Source organism: Sceloporus undulatus, chromosome 9 (genome assembly GCF_019175285.1).
Source record: "Sceloporus undulatus isolate JIND9_A2432 ecotype Alabama chromosome 9, SceUnd_v1.1, whole genome shotgun sequence".
Taxonomy (NCBI): Eukaryota; Metazoa; Chordata; class Lepidosauria; order Squamata; family Phrynosomatidae; genus Sceloporus; species Sceloporus undulatus.
Genome location: NC_056530.1, coordinates 31,892,942 through 31,912,646, shown reverse-complemented (window position 1 = coordinate 31,912,646; position 19,705 = coordinate 31,892,942). Strand labels below are relative to the sequence as shown.

At 44.8% G+C, this 19,705-nt stretch overlaps 1 protein-coding gene across 2 annotated transcripts; it reads right to left on the bottom strand.

Moving 5' to 3' along the window:
- Positions 1 to 12,002: 12,002 nt before the first annotated feature.
- LOC121915020 lies at positions 12,003 to 19,699 on the bottom strand. Of its 2 annotated transcripts, XM_042438837.1 has the most exons (7): positions 19,426 to 19,699; positions 18,861 to 18,998; positions 16,514 to 17,809; positions 15,896 to 16,231; positions 14,777 to 15,121; positions 13,582 to 13,884; positions 12,003 to 12,435 (listed from the first exon to the last, which is right to left on the bottom strand). In XM_042438837.1, exons 3-7 carry the CDS (start codon positions 16,566 to 16,568, stop codon positions 12,320 to 12,322), a joined length of 1,155 nt encoding a protein of 384 aa, XP_042294771.1. In that variant the 5' UTR covers positions 16,569 to 17,809; positions 18,861 to 18,998; positions 19,426 to 19,699; the 3' UTR covers positions 12,003 to 12,319. The 2 variants fall into 2 exon arrangements, with proteins under 2 accessions (XP_042294771.1, XP_042294772.1); XM_042438838.1 differs by lacking the exon at positions 18,861 to 18,998.
- Between the last annotated feature and the right edge of the window lie 6 nt (positions 19,700 to 19,705).

Genomic DNA, 19,705 nt, shown 5'->3' with positions numbered 1-19,705 from the left:
TTGATGCAGCTTAGAATCGCATTGGCCTTGTTAGCTGCCACATCGCGCTGTTGACTGATGTTCAACTTATGGTCTACTTGGACTCCTAGATCCCTTTCACATGTAGTTTCATTCAGCCAGGTGTCCCCCATCCTATATCTGTGCATTTCATTTTTCTGCCCTAAGTGCAGTACCTTACATTTCTCCGTGTTGAATTTCATTTTGTTAGCTTTGGCCCAGCTTTCTAGTCTAAGAATGTGCATAGTGTGATGTGTGATGTGAGTCACAGGCCTGCATTTTGCCAAGATTTCATTCTTGTTGTTGGTCTCACTTAAAAATGGCAAGGATTGATCTCCACGCAGGCAGAGGCCAATCCATTAGCAACACAAAAAGTTATTTCCTTTCTAAAGAGGCATTGTGGTTTCTTGCAGGTGGCAGACAGAAGTCCTGGTGGCTGTACTTTCTCATTGTGTGTGGGATTGTGTTGGTGGTGATTGCCTTGGTGGCGATTGAGTTGGTGGCAGTCTTCTGGATTCAGAAGAAAAAGACAAAACAGCCCTACAAGGAAGGTAAAGAAATTCTCATAAGAGCAGAAGGAATATATGCTAACCACAAGGGATGACAGGGCATTGCAAAGTGTAGGATATTCAAGAAACATGGAAGACATTACAAAGGAAAAGCTAAAAAAAGATTATTTAAAGAGTATGTAAAGAGTATTTAATAAAAAATTAAAAAAAAAGAAAAGCTAAAAACATTCATAGTAACAATTCATGCTTCTTAATCATGCTCAAAAGCAGCTGAGAAAGTGGGAGGGCAGAGGATTGATAGGGACTGTCCCCAACATTTGGAGGGCATGCAAGTCTCCTCCAGTTGGTTTTGTGGTGCTTTGGTTCTTGTTAAGTTTATTCATGGCTCTCTGAAACTCACAGAAGGTGACATGTTACGTAGTTGGCTCCACTGAGACGATCAAGGCAGATTCTGAACTTGATTACTTAGAAACTGCAGAAGAGGACAGTGACCAGGTGAGATTCTTGTTCGGAGATGGGCAGGACTTGGGCATTCATCCCCAGCATCTCCTGATACTTTCTCCTAAATGCTTAGAGTGACTTATGTGCACCAGACCCTCCAACTCTCCTCCTTCGAGTCCAGCTTACCTGAGGGAAGGCCTCCTCCCATACAATCCTTCCCATACTCTCAGATCCTCAGGGAAGAATCTACTACAGTCAGAGAGAACTAGACTGGTAACTACTTTCCAGATGATGCTTTCAGTTGCTGCTCCAAAAGTCTGGAATGACATGCTGGACGAGATCCACCAACTAACATCTTTGGAGGCCTTTAAGAAGGCAATAAAAACGGATCTCTTCCGGCAGGCCTTCCCCAGTTGATCCCCTAATCTCACTCTCCACTTGCTTAAATTGTTCTCTTTGGACTGATTCGTTCTTGACTGATCTTATTGTCCATTGTTTGGGGATTGCTTTAATGTTAATTTTAGGGGAAGGAGGGAGTATGAATCTGCAGTCTAGTGCACTTTTATCTACCATTTCTGTGCCTTTGATTTTATTGTTTTGTCTTTTTATATGCTGTTTTCGAGGTTGTGACTGGAAGGTCCATTCAGTTTTCTCAATTTTATCTGATGGAGAAATGTCATTGACAGACAACAATACCGATCTTCTCAGGACCCCATTGACCTGATGGAGAGGCGTCTGCACTGCATCATTTACGGCACCTTTAAAAATGGCGAGAACAGATGTGGAGAGAAAAGGAAAGGAAGAAAGGTCAAATAGAAGGAGAAAGGATAGAAGTTTCTACTTCAGAAGCCCCCACCAAAAAGCTCTGCAGAAGCCGTGGATGATAAACCCAATGTTTAAAAGACCAGAACGTTCCATTCTGCGACCAATTATTAAATGATTAAATAAAACAATTAAATACACAAATAAGCAAGAAAGTAAGCAAGAAGGCAGGCAGGGGGGCTCCCTCTTCCGTGGGGCAGGGATGTAGCCAGGATTTTGGGAAGGGGGGGATCCAGACTAAGTGCCACCATTATAATGGGACTTGGACATGACGGTGCAGCGTCACACACCATTCATCGCATTTAATGGAAGGAAGGGGGGTTCAGACCCCATGGAGCCCCCCTTGGCTAAGTCCCTGTCTGGGGCAGTCCTCCAGAGATCCCAAGACAGCTGCCATATATCACTTCAACACCTTCTTGTCTCCAGACCCAACACCCCCACCTCCCTCACATGGCTTCTGGTCTCTCATTAACAATTCATCCTTGGTTTTCTCTCCTCCACTTACCTGGGAACTGGAGAAGGAAGAGCAAGAGTGGAAGCCAAGAGCGTGGAAAAACCATCCTCACCCTCTTTCTTTCCACCTTCTTTCCTCAAAGCAGAAGGGCTCTTGTCATCCACCCTTTTAAGGTGTCCTTTCTAAGTGCTGCGACCACCTCCTGCTTTGCTTTCAGGCTTCTGAACCGCAAGGGTTTCCTCTGAGAGGCCTTTGACTCGCCAGACACGATTCGCAAGAAGAGCATCACTTCCCTTCTCACAGTTTTCTGGCGTCTTTTCTTTATGGTGGACTATGTGTGAAAGGGATCTAGGAGTCCAAGTGGACCACAAGTTGAATGTGAGTCAACAGTGTGATGTGGCAGCTAAAAAGGCCAATGCAATTTTAGGGTACATCAATAAAATCTAGTGTCTAGATCAAGGGAAGTAATAGTGCCACTCTATTCTGCTTTGGTCAGGCCCCACCTGGAATACTGTGTCCAGTTCTGGGCACCACAATTCAAAAAGGACATTGAGAAACTGGAGCCTTGTGTCCAAAGGAGGGCAACTAAAATAGTGAAGGGAAACCATGACTTTTGAGAAGAGACTTAGGCAATTGCTGGGGATGTTTAGCCTGGAGAAGAGGAGGTTAAGGGGTGATATGACAGCCCTCTTTAAGTATCTGAAGGGATGTCACATTGAGGATGGAGCAAGTTTGTTTTCTGCTGCTCCAGAGAACAGGACCCGGAACAATGGATGCAAGCTACAGGAAAAGAGGAGTAACATCCAGAGGAACCTCCTGAGAGTAAGGGCTGTTTGACAGTGGAACACACTCCTTCCTTGGAGATTGTGCTGGAGTCTCCTTCCTTGGAGGTCTTTAAACAGAGGCTGGATGGCCAACTGTCAGGGATGCTTTGATTGATTTCCTGCATGGCAGAATAGGGTTGGACTGGATGGCCCTTGGGGTCTCTTCCAACTCTATGATTCTATGATTTACTCAGCGAGGGTTTAACCTTTGTTCCAATATATACAAACATATACAGAGTACTGAGTACTCACAACACTATACAGACCAACAAAGTGCTTTGCCAGCTACTGACCACCGACATCCAACAAAGGAGGTGCTGTCCCTCTCCCTTCTAGCAGTGTTCCTCTTGGGGCCATATGCTAGCTGTGACTTGCAGTGTTGCAGCCCCAGCCCTCCTTGCATCAGGCTACGCGTGAGTCACAGCAGCTCATAAAATGTTGGCTCAGTGTGCCTGCCACTTGGACTGGAGTGGCCCAGTCGCCTTTGCTGCAGTTCCTGCAGAGGCCATGCCATTGTTTGGAACGGGGTGCATTCTGTGTCTTGACCTTTAAACCCTTTTATAACAGGGCCAACAAACTGGAACTCCAGAGCTCAAGGTCCAGCCAGTTTTAAACCACAAATGTATTATATGAGTGTGTTTGAATGGTTCTATAGGACTGGATTTTAACTGTTGGTTGTATGTGTTTCCTTTTGTATTATAACATGCCTTGAGGTGAAAGAAATAAACGTTATTATTACTATTATTATTATTATGAAGTCAAAGGCTTTCAGGGCCAGTGTCCATAGTGTTTTTGTGGGTTTTTCTGGCTATATGGCCATGTTCTAGAAGAGTTTGTTCCTGACATTTCGCCAGCATCTGTGGCTTTGGCATCTTCAGAGAAGATTATATATGGTTCTCTGAAGATGCCAGCCACAGATGATGGCAAAACATCAGGTATAAGGTCTTTTAGAACATGGCCCTGCAGCCCAAAAACCCCCCACAAAAACTATTATTATTATTGTTGTTGTTGTTGTTGTTGTTGTTATTATTATTTGCCAGAGGAGGTCAGGCTTCCCAAATGGAAGAACAGATGCACAGTAGATTGGATCCAGATCCCTACCTGGGGCTGAGTTTGGCTAGCAATCGGAGGAATTTAGGATGAAACCCAACAGCATGTCTGCCTGATTCAAACTGACACCAAAGATCGAGATCCCAGACAGCTCTTTTTATAATGTTAAGCTTCTCGGGGCAATCCTAAAACAAAGAGGTGTCATCCCTGGATGGCAGGATCACAAGCCCATCTTTACCCTGCATCCAAAGGAGGAGGTTTCAGTTTCCAAAGGGTTCGCCTTCCAGCTTAAGTGCCATTAGCAGACTATTGCCTCGCATTGGGGCACCTTTTCCAGGCACCCCTTTCTGAATGGAATTTGATAAGAAAGTTCAATCAGAGATAAAAGGGGGGCATCCTGGCACCAACTGTCCCTTTGCTTCCTTTTCTCAGGATGTCTAGTCTTTCTAAAGGCTCAGCTAATGTTATATTCAAAGATATTGCCATGTTAGTCTGTAGAATCAGGATGTAGAGAGACCTTGTAGCACCTTTTTTGAGACTTAACTGAAAGAAAGAAGTTGGCAGCAGGAGCTTCTCTAAGACTTCAGTCTACTATCTCAGATGCATTTAGACACATTAGATGCATTTAGAAGCATTTGAGGTAGTAGACTGAAGTCTTAGAGAAGCTCCTGCTGCCAACTTCTTTCTTTCAGTTGAGTCTCAAAGGTGCTACAAGATCTCTCTGTGTACAAATGTTTTATGTTACTGCAATGCCAGGAATTGGAAGTTGGAAGGAATCTTTCATTTGGAGGACCAGGATAGGAAGAAACTCTGCTAGAACATGACCACATAGCCCAAAAACACACACAAAAAACTATGGATGCCAGCCATGAAAGCCTTTGACTTCACTCCAGGATATCTATTTGGGAGCAGGTGGCTTCCAGAGGAGAAAGAGCAAAGCTCAAATGTTTGCTTAGGGCTTGGCTCTGCGCTGTTCTCTCTTGCCTTATCCATCCCACCCACTTCTCCCGCTGAAGTTTTCTCCTCCAGTTTCTTGAACAGTGGAGACAGTGCAAAGGTTAACATATGCTCTGTGATCTTCCCTCTCCTGTAGTTTCCTCCATTCAACCCACCCACTTCTCCCTCTGCGCATTCCTCATCCAAAGGGAAGAACAGTCCCTTGACAGCCATGCAACAGGAGCAAGCCAAGCACAGCTTCCCTATGGAGGATTCCCAGTCCTCTCCTGTCAAAACAGGGGAGATGGTGGCCTCCAAAACTGTGTGTCTCTGAGAGGAGAGCTTGACCCTGGAAGGATATGGAGATGGAGAGACTCCTCTGGAGACTCCTCTCTGCAATCTCCTTCTGCTCCTTTCTTGGTAAGTCCAGCGAGGTCTTGCAAAACCTCATGTAACATGTTCTCTCTGCAGGGAGAGAGAGGTCCAGGTTTTGGAGGGCATGGAGGAAGCAGCTGAGCAAGAGAGGGTCCAGAGGAACCTAAAACCGACCCAGGGTTAGCAGGGCAAGGAGAGACTGCTGGGCTTTGCTGTTGGGGGACTTCACAAGTGTCCCAACTCACTGCAAAGGAAGCAGAACATAGCATTGTATCACCGCTGAAGAGGAAGAAAAGCGATGGATAAGTTACCCATAGATGATAAGGTAGAATGCCACTCCCTTTTTCTCAAGGTGGGCAAACAAAGGTGGAGATGGAGATGGAGCAACCTGGTTTTTTAACAGATGTCTTCTTTTCCATGCCTCCTTAAGAGTGGGTAAAGTTGCTTAGAAGCAGTGCAGGAATGACTGAGGACTTTATGAATTAATTTTTGGCTCCATCTGGCTAGGAAAACTGCTTGCAAAACTCTGGCTGGTTTGGATTATTGAACATGATAAGCACCGTACAATGGGCCCTTGGTATCCATTGGGGTTTGCTTCCAGGATCTCCATTGATCCCAAAATCCATGGATACTCAAGTCCTATTATATACAATGGTATAGCAAAAGAGCAAAATCAAGGTTTGCTTTTGGGCATGTATATATATATTTAAAATAATTTCAAGCCATGGGATGGTTGAATCCATGAATGCAGTACTATATCTTTTTACATCAATGCCTAACTTTTAGGGCATATCCAGAAGACTGAAGAGTTCCAGTTCACTCAAATTTGGAATAATAATAATAATAATAATAATAATAATAATAATAATAATTCTTAGTTCCTGCAAATCCATGCCTGTTATCTCTCTGATGGAGTTTGTCCATCTGGCAATTTTATACCAGGTTAAAATAAACCGACCCGAGAATCTGGTAGAAAAAGTTTCTGAACTTACTGGGAACAGGCAAACAATATCTTGGGATAAGCAAAATGTATCTGGATCCCCAAACTAAAACCAGACAGAAGAGGAACAAAACCAGGGACTTTCTGGTCTTTTAAACATCTGGCCTATCATCCACGGATTCTGCAGGGCTTTTTGGTGGGAGGATCCCAAGCAGAAACCTATCCTTTATCTTTCTGGCTGACATTTCTTCCTTTCCTTTTCTCCATACATCCGTCCCCACTGTTTTCAAAGGCGCCGTAAGTGATCCGGTGCAGACGCCTCTCCGTCAGGTCAATGGGGTGCTGAGAAGATCAGTCTTGCTGTCATTCGATGACATTCCCCCATCAGAAAAAGTGGCAAAAGTTGAATGGGAATTCCACTCACAACCTAGAAAAGGATTAATCATTGCTGAATTCAAAGATGGGAAATTGGAGCAACCAGATCCCAAAGACCGTTTTCAGCTGCGGTTGAAAATGGTGAATGAAACTACGCTGAGGATCCAAAATTTGGGGAAGGAGGACAGCGGAGTCTATAGGGCTTGGGTTAGGCTTCATCCAGCAGAGATCGAAGTGCACACTTTCCAACTCACAATCTATGGTAAGTCATTATTGTACCATCCTATTAATTAGCTGTTGCACTGTCTCCAAGAATCTGGCTTTGAAGCTAAAGAAGACAAGAGATCAGTGCTTTCTTCCTGATACAAGGGTTTTGCCAACATCCGTTCATGGAGACGTTCATGGAGACTCACTTCAGGATTAGAAAAACTCTCTTCTTTTCCTCCCTTTACTTCAAACTAGGTTGTGAGACTCTGCTTGGGTGTTTGAGCATGTTTATTCCAAAACGTACCTGTGAGTATTTCCCTCCAAATGTACATGACTCAATCCTAGAGAATCCTGGGATTTGTAGTTTGGTGAGGAACCAGCACTCTTTGGCAGAGAAGGCTCAAAAACATGTAAAAGTACAAATCCTGGTATTTCATAGGATGCAACTATATCACTTAAAGTGGCGTCAAAGTTAATTGTTTCTGCAGCACAGATACAGGCTTAGTTTTGTGCACATCCCCTACAGATGCTTGTATACATTACAAGGCTTTTTAAAAATGCACAGATCTCCGATGGAAAACACCTGCTGTCCCCTTGCCAGCCTCAGGAGAGACGAAAGAGATATTTTGAAAGGGAAACATTAGTACATGGAATTTTATTTCCCCTCCTCTTGGAACAGATGACCAGAATTTTAATCTGTTTTTAACAGATCCTGTCCCAGAGCCGCAGATTCTTCTCTTCCAAGAAAACTCTTCAGCCGAGTGCAATGTGGCCTTGCACTGTTTTGTGCCCAAACAGGCAGGACTCAATGTCTCCTGGAGAACTGGAGATGCTCTTGTGCCCTTAGAAGGGGGTCCAGACAGGTATTGGTTCTCCTGCAAGGGATGGTGCCTCCATTTGTCCGACCCAATGGATTCCAGTGTCACCTGCCTGGTCTCCAATTCGGCCGATCAGAAGAACACATCCATCGACTTGACCAGCATCTGCCCCCCTCCAGGTGAGCCATTCAATGCCCCCCATCCCCATTTCATAGCATCCTAGAGTTGGAAGAGACCCATCCAATCCAACCCCATATTCTGCCATGCAGGAAGACAGATCCCATGCCCTTCCTGTGACAGACGGCCATCCAGCCTCCAAAGCAGGAGACTCCATGGCACTCCAAGGTTGCATCTGTCAAACAGCGCTTCCCATCAGAAAGTTGTTCCCCATGGGATCGCTTTTCCTGCAGCTTGAATCAAGCGTTTTGTCATGGTTTGAGCATTGGATTAGGACACTGGGAGACCAGGCTTTGAATCCTGGCTTGGTTATGGGAGCCCACTGGGTGAACTTGGGCAAGTCACACTCTCTCAGCCTCAGAGGAGAGTAATGGAAAAAACCTTTTAAAGAAACTTGCTAAAAAAAAACCCATGACAGGTTTGCCTTAGAGTTGCCAGAAGTTGGATACGACCTAAAGACACACAGCAGCAGCAACAACAACAAATTATTATTATTGATGATAGCTAGATCAAATAAGAACAATTAAAGGAGGAGTAATTAAGATTACTAAGTAGGATAGCTAGGAGAGCTATGTGGGAAGTCTAACTCTTTCTTCTGTTTTTCTTTTTAACTGGGGAGAGGGAAGGGAAAGGGTCTGAAACTTCAATGGCCATGCATTTAGATGTCTAATATGTGTTCTTTGGTTTCTTTTTGTGCATACATGTTTGTCTACATTGATGTATTCAAGCCACATTGCTTCTGGGGGACAAAGAGTCTTAAAGTCCAGGAAGTAAAATCTAAATTGCATTAGCAACCCAAAAAGATCCTTCCTCCCTAAAGAAACATATTGTTGTTCCTTGCAGGTGTCAGAGAAAGACACAGGTGGTGGCTGCTCTTTCTCATTGCGATTGGGATTGCGATTGAATTTGGGGCAGGCTTCTGGATTTTGAAGAAAAGGAAGAAACAACTCTCCAGAAAAGATACGGAAATTCTCATAAAGGTAGAAGGAAACCCTTTCTGGTTCAGGCCTAAGCATCCCCTTCCTTAGAGTAAGATCTTGTGTTTGCATTTCCCCCATGTTAGTTTTCTAGATTTCCTTTCTAATTTTAAATCTGGGGTGTAGCAATGGGGTTCATAATGGGAATGAGGGCATTGCCACCCCAAATAAGAATTTAGCACCCCAAAGTGAAATTTCCCTTTCATTCTCCAGAGCATTGCAGGAGCCCTGGTGGCGCAGTGGTTAAATGCCTGTACTGCAGCCATTCACTCAAAACCACAAGGTTGCGAGTTCAAGACCAGCAAAAGGGCCCAAGCTCGACTCAGGCTTGCATCCTTCCGAGAAGGGAGCTAAAATGAGTACCCAGACTGTTGGGGGCAAATTAGCTTACTTGCTAATTAGCTTACTTGCTGTTCACCGCTATGATCTTTGGAATAGCGGTATATAAATAAAACAAGACGGATTCTGAACTTGAGTCCTTAGAAATCGCAAAAGAGAGGAGTTCCCCAGAAGGGAACAATGACCAGGTGAGATTCTTGTTCAGAGCTGTGCAAGATTTGGGCATTCATCCCCAGCATCTCCTGGTACTTTCTCCTATGTCCCCAAAGTCACTTTTTGGGCACCAGACCCTCCAACTCTCCTCCTTTGGCAGCCCTGGTTTTCTTGGCAAGGTTTCTTCAGAGATGGTTTGACTTCCTCTGAGGCTGAGAAAGAGTGAATTGACCAAGTGGGTTTCTGTGGCCAGGCAGGGATTCAAACCTGAAGAAGAAACTGCCCTCAGCTGAATGCAGGATGATGGCATGGCCTCTGCCAAATAACAATTTTGCACCCAAAGGAAATTTTCCTTCGATCCCCCAATTTCTAGCATCACAGAGATTAAGACACTGGTAATTCTAAATAGCTAGAATCCATCTTCTACTTATATTCAGTTTGTTTGCCTGATATTTTTTTTTGGGGGGGGAGGGTTGTCTAAACTGGATTTCCAAAAGCCCAACTGAAGACTTACGTTCCTCCAGTGCTCAAACCACTGCTCCAAGTTGCCTTTGAAGGCAGTGATAGTGCCTTGAAACAAGTGAGAGATGTGTATGTTGTTCCCCTTTGCCAGGTCTTCCAGCGTGATGGCGGGTGCCAAGTTGTCCCCAAAGAGGCCATTTTGCTGATGAACCAGAGCTGTAGCCAGCAGAGAAATGTCCCTCTTTATCAGAGCTCATGGAGGTTGATTGTAGCCCCAGCATCCAAGAAAGAATGAGAAGAAGGAGAACAGCACGGATAAGGCTGCCAAAAACTAAACAGTATCTTTTTTAATACCATTTGAAGACAATCTTCTAAATAACACTAAATAAATCAGTCACCTGGTCAGAAGGAATTCACTAAAAGAGGGAATTCATAAGTTTGTTGGAAGTTTGGAAAATACTATTGGAGAGTTCTGCAAAGCGGCAAAGAACAACATAGAGAGGAGAAAGGAGACGTTGCAGACACTTTGGTCAATACTTTAAAACAGGTAATATCCTCCAAACTGGAAAAGAAATAAAGGAAAGAAGTGTAGATATTAAATTTGATATTTTTTTGTGAATAATTGAAGATAGATGATAAATTAAAACAGGATTGAACTAGATACAAAGGAAGAACAGAGAGACTGTGACGTTTATCAAACAGGGGGTTTACCAGCCCAGATCCAGGGCGACTGCAAATCGAGTGATGCGGATTCACGTTATAATGTTTATGTATTTTAACACCTGGTTCCTTTCAATGGGAGCTTCCCCGGTGCTTCTGGACTGAATTCTTACTGGCTCCTCATTTGGGAGAGTCCGATAAATAAGTGAGTTGACAGGATTTGCATTGAGGCTCGCTTCAAATTCACTGCCTATTGGTCTGGTGTGGAATGACACTTTGCCTGTGCTCTGGAACACCACTGCAAAACCCCCGGGTTGCAAATTTCCCATGATGCCGTGCTGCAATTTTGCCCCATTTGCTTCCGGTGCTCCCCCCCGAATGAATGCCTTCACGTTTTAACGTGGACAGGAGACATGCTGGCGAGGAGAAAGGGAAAAGAGGGGGGCAAAGAGAGAGAGTGGGGTTAGTAAAGTGTCCAAAGGACTCTTTGGGGGTGGGGGGCAGGACATCCTCCAAAGTGGGGCCAAGGTGGAGGCAGGGTTTACTTCCAAGTAGAACTGCAGTTTCTACATGGATTATTTTGCAGTAAAATAAATTATTATTATTATTATTATTATTATTATTATTATTATTATTATTTTAAGTTATTAGTTTGCTGAGGCACCAGAGCTCTCTGGCAGAGAAGGCTCAATGTCCCAGGACACTACAGTTCCCAGAATTCCATAGCACTGAGCCAAGACAGTTAAAGTGGAGTTAAACCAGATTATCTCCCCAGTGTGGAGGCAACCTAAGAGAAGGCAACTGTTACAAAGGGAAGGAGAGATGCAGATGAAATAGATGAGGAGAATGACAGGAGGATAGATGTAGATGAGGCTGAAATGGATGGGGGCTCTGACAGGGAGGACCCCTTTGAATTTGGCTGCCAGGGATGGGAAAATAGAAGGGAGGAAGAAAAGGGAAGCTGTCATTCTCGTGAAAGTGGAACCAGGCTCCCTTCTTCACCTGGAAGTGCAAAGGTTCAGGATGCCTTAAGGGCTCCACTGGGCATGCGCAAGGATCCCAGTTCGAATTGTTGAATCTGCATGGTATGCAAAGGTGTGGAAATACAATTTGCACTCCCTCCGCTTTGCTTGAATCCACATCACGTGACTTGCCTTGGATTCGATTCCCCCTCGATTCAGAAGGGCAACGGAAGGGCAACCAGGTGTGATAAAACATTCATGTTATAACATGAATTCGCATCGTTCGGCCCGCACTCACCCCTGATCTTAGCTCCAATAACCTCAGTGTGATAAACTCCTGTGATAGAATAGAAGGGACATTTCCTGTGCTCTAAGGCCACTGCAAAACAACTGTCTTTTTTTAAAAAGAGACTTTGAGGTTTAGCTGACCACACTTTCTGTTGCTTTTCTGTCCAGCAAAAGTTACAGCTGTCCAAATTTGGTAATGAAAGAATAAGGAGAGATCACCATACCACAGAAAAGAACATGTTTCAGCAGACTTTTAATCCAAAACTAGCAATATGCACATGTGAAATGAAACAACCAGGTCTGGGAAGCTTTGCAGAAACAAGGGAAATATCACATAGTTGAACAAAAACATGTCAAACCTTCTGGAGATATTTCAGAAGGCTTCTTCCAAAATGCATCCAGGGTTGATAAACCAGGACTGTCCTGGCCAAATGGGGACCCTTAGAGGACATGCATCAGCTTAATATTTGGGGAAACCAAGTCCTGTTTTTAACGGAGGTGGAGATCCCAACACCGAGAGACACCAGGGTTGCATCTCACCCTTCCTAGCCGCTCAGCTGTGGACCCGGTCTTTCCTTTCCAGAAGGTTCAGGAACGTGACGATGGCGATCTTGAACACGAGGCCAATGGCAAAAGTGATCCTGACCCAAGAGAAACAGCTCCGTGGCCCTAGAGAGAAAGAAAGGGGGATGGAAGACCTCTTGAGAAGGAAGAGAAGGCTGTAGAGTTTGGAGAAGTTCCTTATCTGAATTACAGTCCAGAAAATGTTTCTTTGTTGGCCTACAACTCTCAGTAGCCATGCTGGCTGTGGGATTCTGGGAGTAGGAGGCCAAAGAAGAAACTGCCCTCAACTGAATGAGGGGCAATAGCATGGCCTTGCCAAATAACCATTTTGTACCCCGAAGGAAATTTTCCTTCGATCCCTCACTTCCTAGTATCACAGAGATTCAGGGGCTATACAGATGGGTGGCCTTGTTGCCCTGGATTGGTGCCACAGCAACCACACAGAATGGCACCAATCCAGTCCCTGAAGGGAGCAAAAAGAAGTTGCGAAAAGTAGTTTCTACTTAGCTCCCTGGAAGGGGTGTCATAGGTGTGCCAGCGTGCCATGATGATGCCCCTTTGGCGCTGTGCTTTCGGTGCTGGAGTTACATTTGGGCGCTGTGCCAGAGGTGCATCATCATGGCACGTGCCGTCTAGAAGGGCATGCACCAAAATGGCGCCCAGGTGTTGTCGTTAGGGCTTGGAGTGTGTGGCCACTCAGCCCTTACTGCGCACACCGTCTGCCACAAAGTGCCGATCTGTATAGCCCCTAAAACACTGGTGATTCCAAATACCTAGAATCTGTCTTCTCTTTGCATTCAGTTGGTTTGCCTGATTTTTAGAGGGTGTTGTCTAAACTGGATTTCCAAACTGAACAGTTACCTTCCTCCAGTGATAGTGGATGAACGTGTGAGAGGTGTGCAGGTTGTTCCCATTTGCCAGATTTTGCCTCCCCAATTGGAGACGGAAGCACATGTGGGATGATGCAAAAGATCTCACTCGCGGGTTATTTCTTTAAACTGGGTCAATGCATCTCAAAGAAAAACGGTTTCCCTTTTGCAGGGGAAATATTGTTTGCGGTTCCCTTTTGCAGCTATTCAGATATTCAGTATTTGACAAATGATGTCTAGTTATAAATAATAATAATAATAATAATAATAATAATATTCTATAATATATTGTAATATATAATATAATAAAATTATATTCAGTATTTGGCAAATGACACCTGTGTTATGAGGAAAATGGGATGGAGGACATTGAATGGCTCACCTGGATGGGAGCAAGCGTTGGTCAAGTTGATGGAGGCGCTCTTCTGATCGGCCAGATTGGAGACTAAGCAGGTGACACTGGAGTCCATTGGGTTGGAAAGGTTGGACAGGTGGAGGCTCCATCCCTCGGAGGAGAACCGGTACCAGTCCAAATCTTCTTCTAAGGGTTTAAAAGCATCTCCAGTTCTCCAGGAGACGTTGAGTCCTCCCTTTTCGGACACCAAACACCACAAAGTCACGTTGCACCTGGCCAAAGAGTCAGGAGTTTCTTGGAGGAGAAGAATCTGTGGCTCCGGAACGGGATCTGTTAAAAATGAAGAAAAGCACTCTGGTCATCCATTCCAAAACAAATGCATTGGGTTAATATTTCCCTTTGAAAACATCTCCTTCATCTCTCCTGAGGCTGGCAAAGGGACAATAGATGCTTTCCATCAGAGATCTTTGCATTTGTTGGGGGGGGGGGGGCTTGTGATGTATTCTGGCATGTGCAGGGGATGTGCACAAAACCATTTCAAAATGCACAACTAAATGTGCATAGTTACTTGCTCTCCCTAAAACGTCAACCTTGCTTTAAAGGGAAAACCTACAAAAATGTGTATATTTGGGGGGAATCTCCACAATTTTTCCTGCACAAAACTAAAAGAGGAGAAATTGCACCAAAATCTGATAGATGACCAGCATGGCGTCAGAAGTCAGAGATGCCAATGGAAATCCTGTTTTTGCATTTTTATAACCTAAAACAAAGAAATAACATTATATCCATATCCATATCTATATATCTGTATATATAATACCTATCTAGATATCTTTTGGATCTTTGCTGAAGGAGCCCCAGACCCAGAGTCTTAGGGATGGAAGGGACTGAAATGTGTCAGGTTTGTGTTTTCTCATTGCAATAATTATTCCGCATCTCTCCAGACGAAGGAACAACTTTTCTCTCAGAAGTCCATTCATTTCTCAAGGCTGCCTTGCGGTTGGGATGTATATTTAAATAGGGCTACCTCTGGGGGAAAGGCATGCAAACGCCACTTGGCAAATGGAGGAAGGCTCTTGCAAAAACATTTGCCTTTGGGAATAAACATATACAAATTTACACGCAGGAAGGAGGAAAAATAATAATCTCACAGCCTAGTTTGAAGTAAGGTGAGGAATTAATTCAGGTGAGTAATTAATAAGACAGTACAATAACTACTCACCATAGACTGTGAGACGGAAAGAGTACTCTTCGATCTTTGCAGGAAGAAGCCTAACCCGAGCTCTATAGACTCCGCTGTCCTCCTCCTCCAAATTTCGGATCCTCAGCGTGGTCTCATTCTCCAGTTCCAACCGCATCCCAAAGTGGTCTTTCGGATTGGGACACTCCAGTTTCCCATCTTTGAATTCAGCAATGTATAATCCTGTCCCATTTTGTGGCTGGAAGTCCCATTCAATTTTCCCAATTTCATCTGATGGGGAAATGCTACTGATAGACAGCAGGACTGATCTTCCCAGGACCCCACTGACCTGACGGAAAGGAATCCCCACCGGATCATTTATGGCACCTTTAAAAACGGTGTGAATGGATAGATGCAGAGAGAAAAGGAAAGGAAGAAATGTCAAATAGAAAGATAAAGGATAGAAGTTTCCGCTTGGGATCCTCCCACCAAAAAGCCCGTCAGGATCCGTGGATGATAGGCCAGATGTTTAAAGGACCCCAAAATCCCCAGTTTTGTTCCTGTTCTTTCTGATTTTAATTTGGAGATCCAAACATATTCAATTATCTCAGGATATTTTCTCTCTGCTCCTGATATGATCAGAAACCCTTTCTATGACCTCCCCAGGTCAGTTTATTTTAACCCAGTATAACATTGGGAAGAAAAGGAATAAAATCTGGGACTTTCCCATCAGTTTTGGTGCACTCTGATCCGATTGTCTGATTGTCTCTTTTCAATTTGAATATTGTCAGTTTGGAGCAAATCGTTTGCCGAAAGACATCGAACGGCTCTTCTCCTTCCTCTGGGTGCATGTACACTGTAGGAAAAATGCAGTTTGACAGCACTTTATGTGCTGTCGGTCCATTTTCATGAAATCCTGGGGTTTGTAGTTTTGCAAGGTCTTTAGCTTTCTCTGCCCAAGGCTGCTGGAGCCTCACGAAACTAAAATAGGTTTGTAGGATGGAGCCATGGCAGTGAAAGTGGTGCCAAACTGCATTATTTCTACAGAGTAGACACACCTTTAGTGATGGATTACATCCCTGGTCCCTAGTAGCTACACTCCTGAGTATCTACCCTACAATCCCAGCTCCATTTCCATTTAAACAAAGGGGAGTATCTTACTGTAAACGGTGAGATTGAAGAAGTACTCAAGAACGGTGAAGGTGGCCAACATCACGCGCGCCATGTAGACGCCACTGTCTTCCCTCTCCAAGTCTTTAATCTTCAATGTGGTTTCATCCACCATTTCCAGCCGCTGCCCAAATCTGTCCCTGGGATTCGGCCGGACCAGTTTCCCATCGGAAAACTCAGCGATCAGGAGAGCCAGACCCCTTTCAGTCTCGAATTTCCATTCGATTTCAGCCACCGTTTTCATTGAGGAGATAGTGATGGGAAATAAAACCGACCCTCCGAGGGTGCTGTCCACATGACGTACCTTTGCTGGAAGATTTGCAGTGCCTAATATGGAAAGGAAAATGACATTATACATATCTCTATGAAAGCAGAATCAGACTCTCCAATGGCTCCAGTTTGCTAATAAATCTTCTGCCGCCCCAATTTTCTCAGCTGCTTTTAAAATGTCCCAGTGTTTCTCTCTTTTCCCCCCTTTGACTTCAGTTTACTCCCATTGCTGCAAATAGAGTTCAAAAATGCAAAAGTCATTTGAATGTAATTAAGTCAGTAGAGGCAAAGGAGAGGAAGAGTGCATCCTTGCTCTTTCCAGCGCTTTCCATCACTCACCTGGGAACCAGAGAAGGAAGAGCAAGAATGGAAGCCCAGAGCAGGGAAAGTCCATCCTCACTTTCTGTCTTTCCACCTTCTCTCCACAAAGCGGAAAGCTCTCTTGTCTGCAGCCCTTTCAGATGCCTCCTCTGCGCTCTTTGGCCACCTCCTGCTTTGCTTTCACACTTTTTGAACCACAACAGTTTCCTCTAAGAGGCCCTTGGCTTGCCAGCCACATTCTCACTTTAATTCACAAGAGGAGCATCACTTCCCTTCTCGCTGCTTCTGGCATCACAAGACATTGCCTCTTTCTTGGACCAAAAACAAGGTTGGCTGGAGAGATGGGATGGTTGCGCACCAGGATGTTTGCACATCGATGGTGCATGTCAAGGATGTCTGGATAGAGATAGGGCTTCTGGAGCCTCCCCACAAATGGGATTTTTCCATATTGGGGTCTGTGGGACTCTCCTCCACTTGGATAACTTGGGATGGTTGCTCAGGAAAAGTCGGGGGAAGAGAGCTTGTGATATAGCACAACTTAGGCACAACTTGGAAAGTCCCTTTTTTGTTTAATGAATGTGGAAAAAACGCAAATAAAAAACAACGCTTGTTTTGTTTAACCTGAGAAAGCATCTCTCTAGGAAATTCTAGGTCCTCCAGTGCAACTCTATGCTCCACATCTGCCAGATGTTGATGATAGATTCACTCTGGAGGACCTACAAATACCTAGGAAGGGTTTTCTCTAGGAACGTCTAGGTCCTCCAGAATAACCGTATGGTCAGTTTCCAGCAGAGTTACGCAGAGTTGATTTGAATAAAATAACTTTATTCAAATTTGTATACACCACATTACAACAAACACTAAAGCAAAGAAAACATTATTACGTTCTATTATCTCCTATATTGATATCTACTCATTATAAACTACTTACCCTACACTTTCATTCCTTCCAACCTTCCCTTCTCCTTCCTCCCTTCCTAAATCATCCTTCTCATTCTCTCCATCTTCTTACCATCCTGGCTGCTCCCTTCTCCAGTCCTCCAACCACATCCTCCTTTCTCCCTATCTTCTGTTCCCTCTCCCTTCTCCTCTTCCCTTCATTTATTAAACTAATCTTAATTATGTGCAGCAAAAAGAAGTGTTTTTAAAACTAGCGGAGGTCTCCAGCTTCCAATGAAAGTCCAGAAAGCAAAGGTGGAATCATGCTTTGGTTTGCTCTTGGCGATGGCTCTGAGGACGCTTCTTAGATGTCCCTCTTGGGTTGCGTTGGGATTTCTTCTTGGTCCAGAAGAGGAGGGCACCATGCCAAGCAACCTGCAAAGGCAAAAAGAAATGACAGCCGATCAAGGAATGGGCTAGTTTGTGGAATAAAACCTTTCTTTTACATGGCCTGAACTAGAGCGGAGCCATTAAATTAATGTGATTTACCGACATCTTGACTCACACCCTTCAACCATTCATTCACTGGGTCTATGCACTGGAGCGTTGGACAAGACTCTGATTTGAATCGGGGGGCAGTACAGACTGCCCCCAAACAGCAGGCTGGACTCACCCGTTTTAACCGCGGAAGGATGGTGCAGCCACCAAACCACTTGCCGTCCTTCCGCAGTATAAAGAACCCACTTCTTCTGGGTTCTTTTTGTGGCCCTTTGCATACGTCACATGTGCACGATATGGCATAATGCTGTGCGTCGTCGTTGTCATCATGATGGCGCCCATGTGGACAGGATGCCACCATGATGATGGTGGAATCGCAGAGTTGATGTCAAGGGACATCATTTCTAAGCCCCTTCAGCCATGCGTCTGTGTGTACACACACACACTATACGTGGGTGCACTATACAGACTAGGTTCCGGAGCGTGTGGTCACTGCATGCTCCGGAACCCCCATCGGTGGCAAGACAGAGCTTTTGACCTGTCTGTCTCGAGCCAGAGTCTGATTTCACCCATGGAAACTCATTGAGTGAGTTGGGACAAGTGAATGTAAAGCAAGGCAGGTCTCCATCTTGCTCCAAAGAGGCTGAACCTACTTGCAGGCAAGGGTTCAGATATATAGCTTTGCTAAACGTTTGGATGAAAATGCAGAGCAGATTCACTGCTGACATAGAAGTCTCCAACTTCTTGTTCAGCCCTCTCTGCTTCTTCACCTCAATCCCCAAACATCTCATCCTCTTTTCATTTTCTCTGTCGCTTCCTATAGTCGTCAATCCCTTTCTGCAGAAGGCCACAATGTCTGCACGATCCGGGAAGTGGCTGTGGAGCCCAATACGAGACAGATAGAGAAAAATGGAATAAAGGGCGAGGCATCTTTTGCAAACTCAGCCCCCGCCAACAGGAAGGAGACTGACAAAGACCTTTTTCTTACCTTCAAGGATGGACCGTTTTATTTTTTCCCTCCAGCGCCACAAACATAGACAGACGACGATCACAAACACGCAAAGAGACGTGCGGCTGAAACAGTATGGGAAGGCGAGACACATGTACCAACCGACTTCACATTCGTCTGAAAGAAAGCAAAAAGATAATTGGAGGAATGGAGGACAAAACAGGAATCGCAGAGTTGGAAGAGACCTCAAGGGACATCATTTCTAAGCCCCTTCAGTCATGCATGTGTGTACACACACACACACACACACACACACACACACACACTATGCGTGGGTGCACTATACGTGGCTTTCAACTTATGCTGAAAGCCGTGTGGGAGTGTGCGGGGCGGTGCATCCCATTCAGATGATATACACAGAATCAAAGCACCCATGCCAAAAGAGAATTCATGTCATCGATTGAGAAGGGGGAAAGAAGGGAAGAGTAAGAGGAAATATTTGAAGATGACCCCCAGCCCAATAGTGTTCCTAAGGATGTCAAGAAACATGGCACCAGATATTCTTCCTGTCCTGAGAGAGGAAAGCGTGGCAGGAACATCCTACCATAGACAGTGAGGGTGAATTGGTGGGTTCCTATTACTGCCGTAATGAACTGTACTTCCGCAGTGTAGACGCCGCTGTCCTCCGCCTTCAGGTCCACAATCCCGAGGGTGGTCTGGTTGACCATTTTCAGCCGCTGCCCAAAGCGGTCGTCTGGATTTGTGCGCTTCAGTTCTCCCTCAGAGATCTCAGCAATCTTTATTTTGTTTCCCTCCTTGGTCTCGGGATCATAGAACCACTTGATTTTGGACCACGGTTTTGTCGAAGTTATGTTTACAGAAAG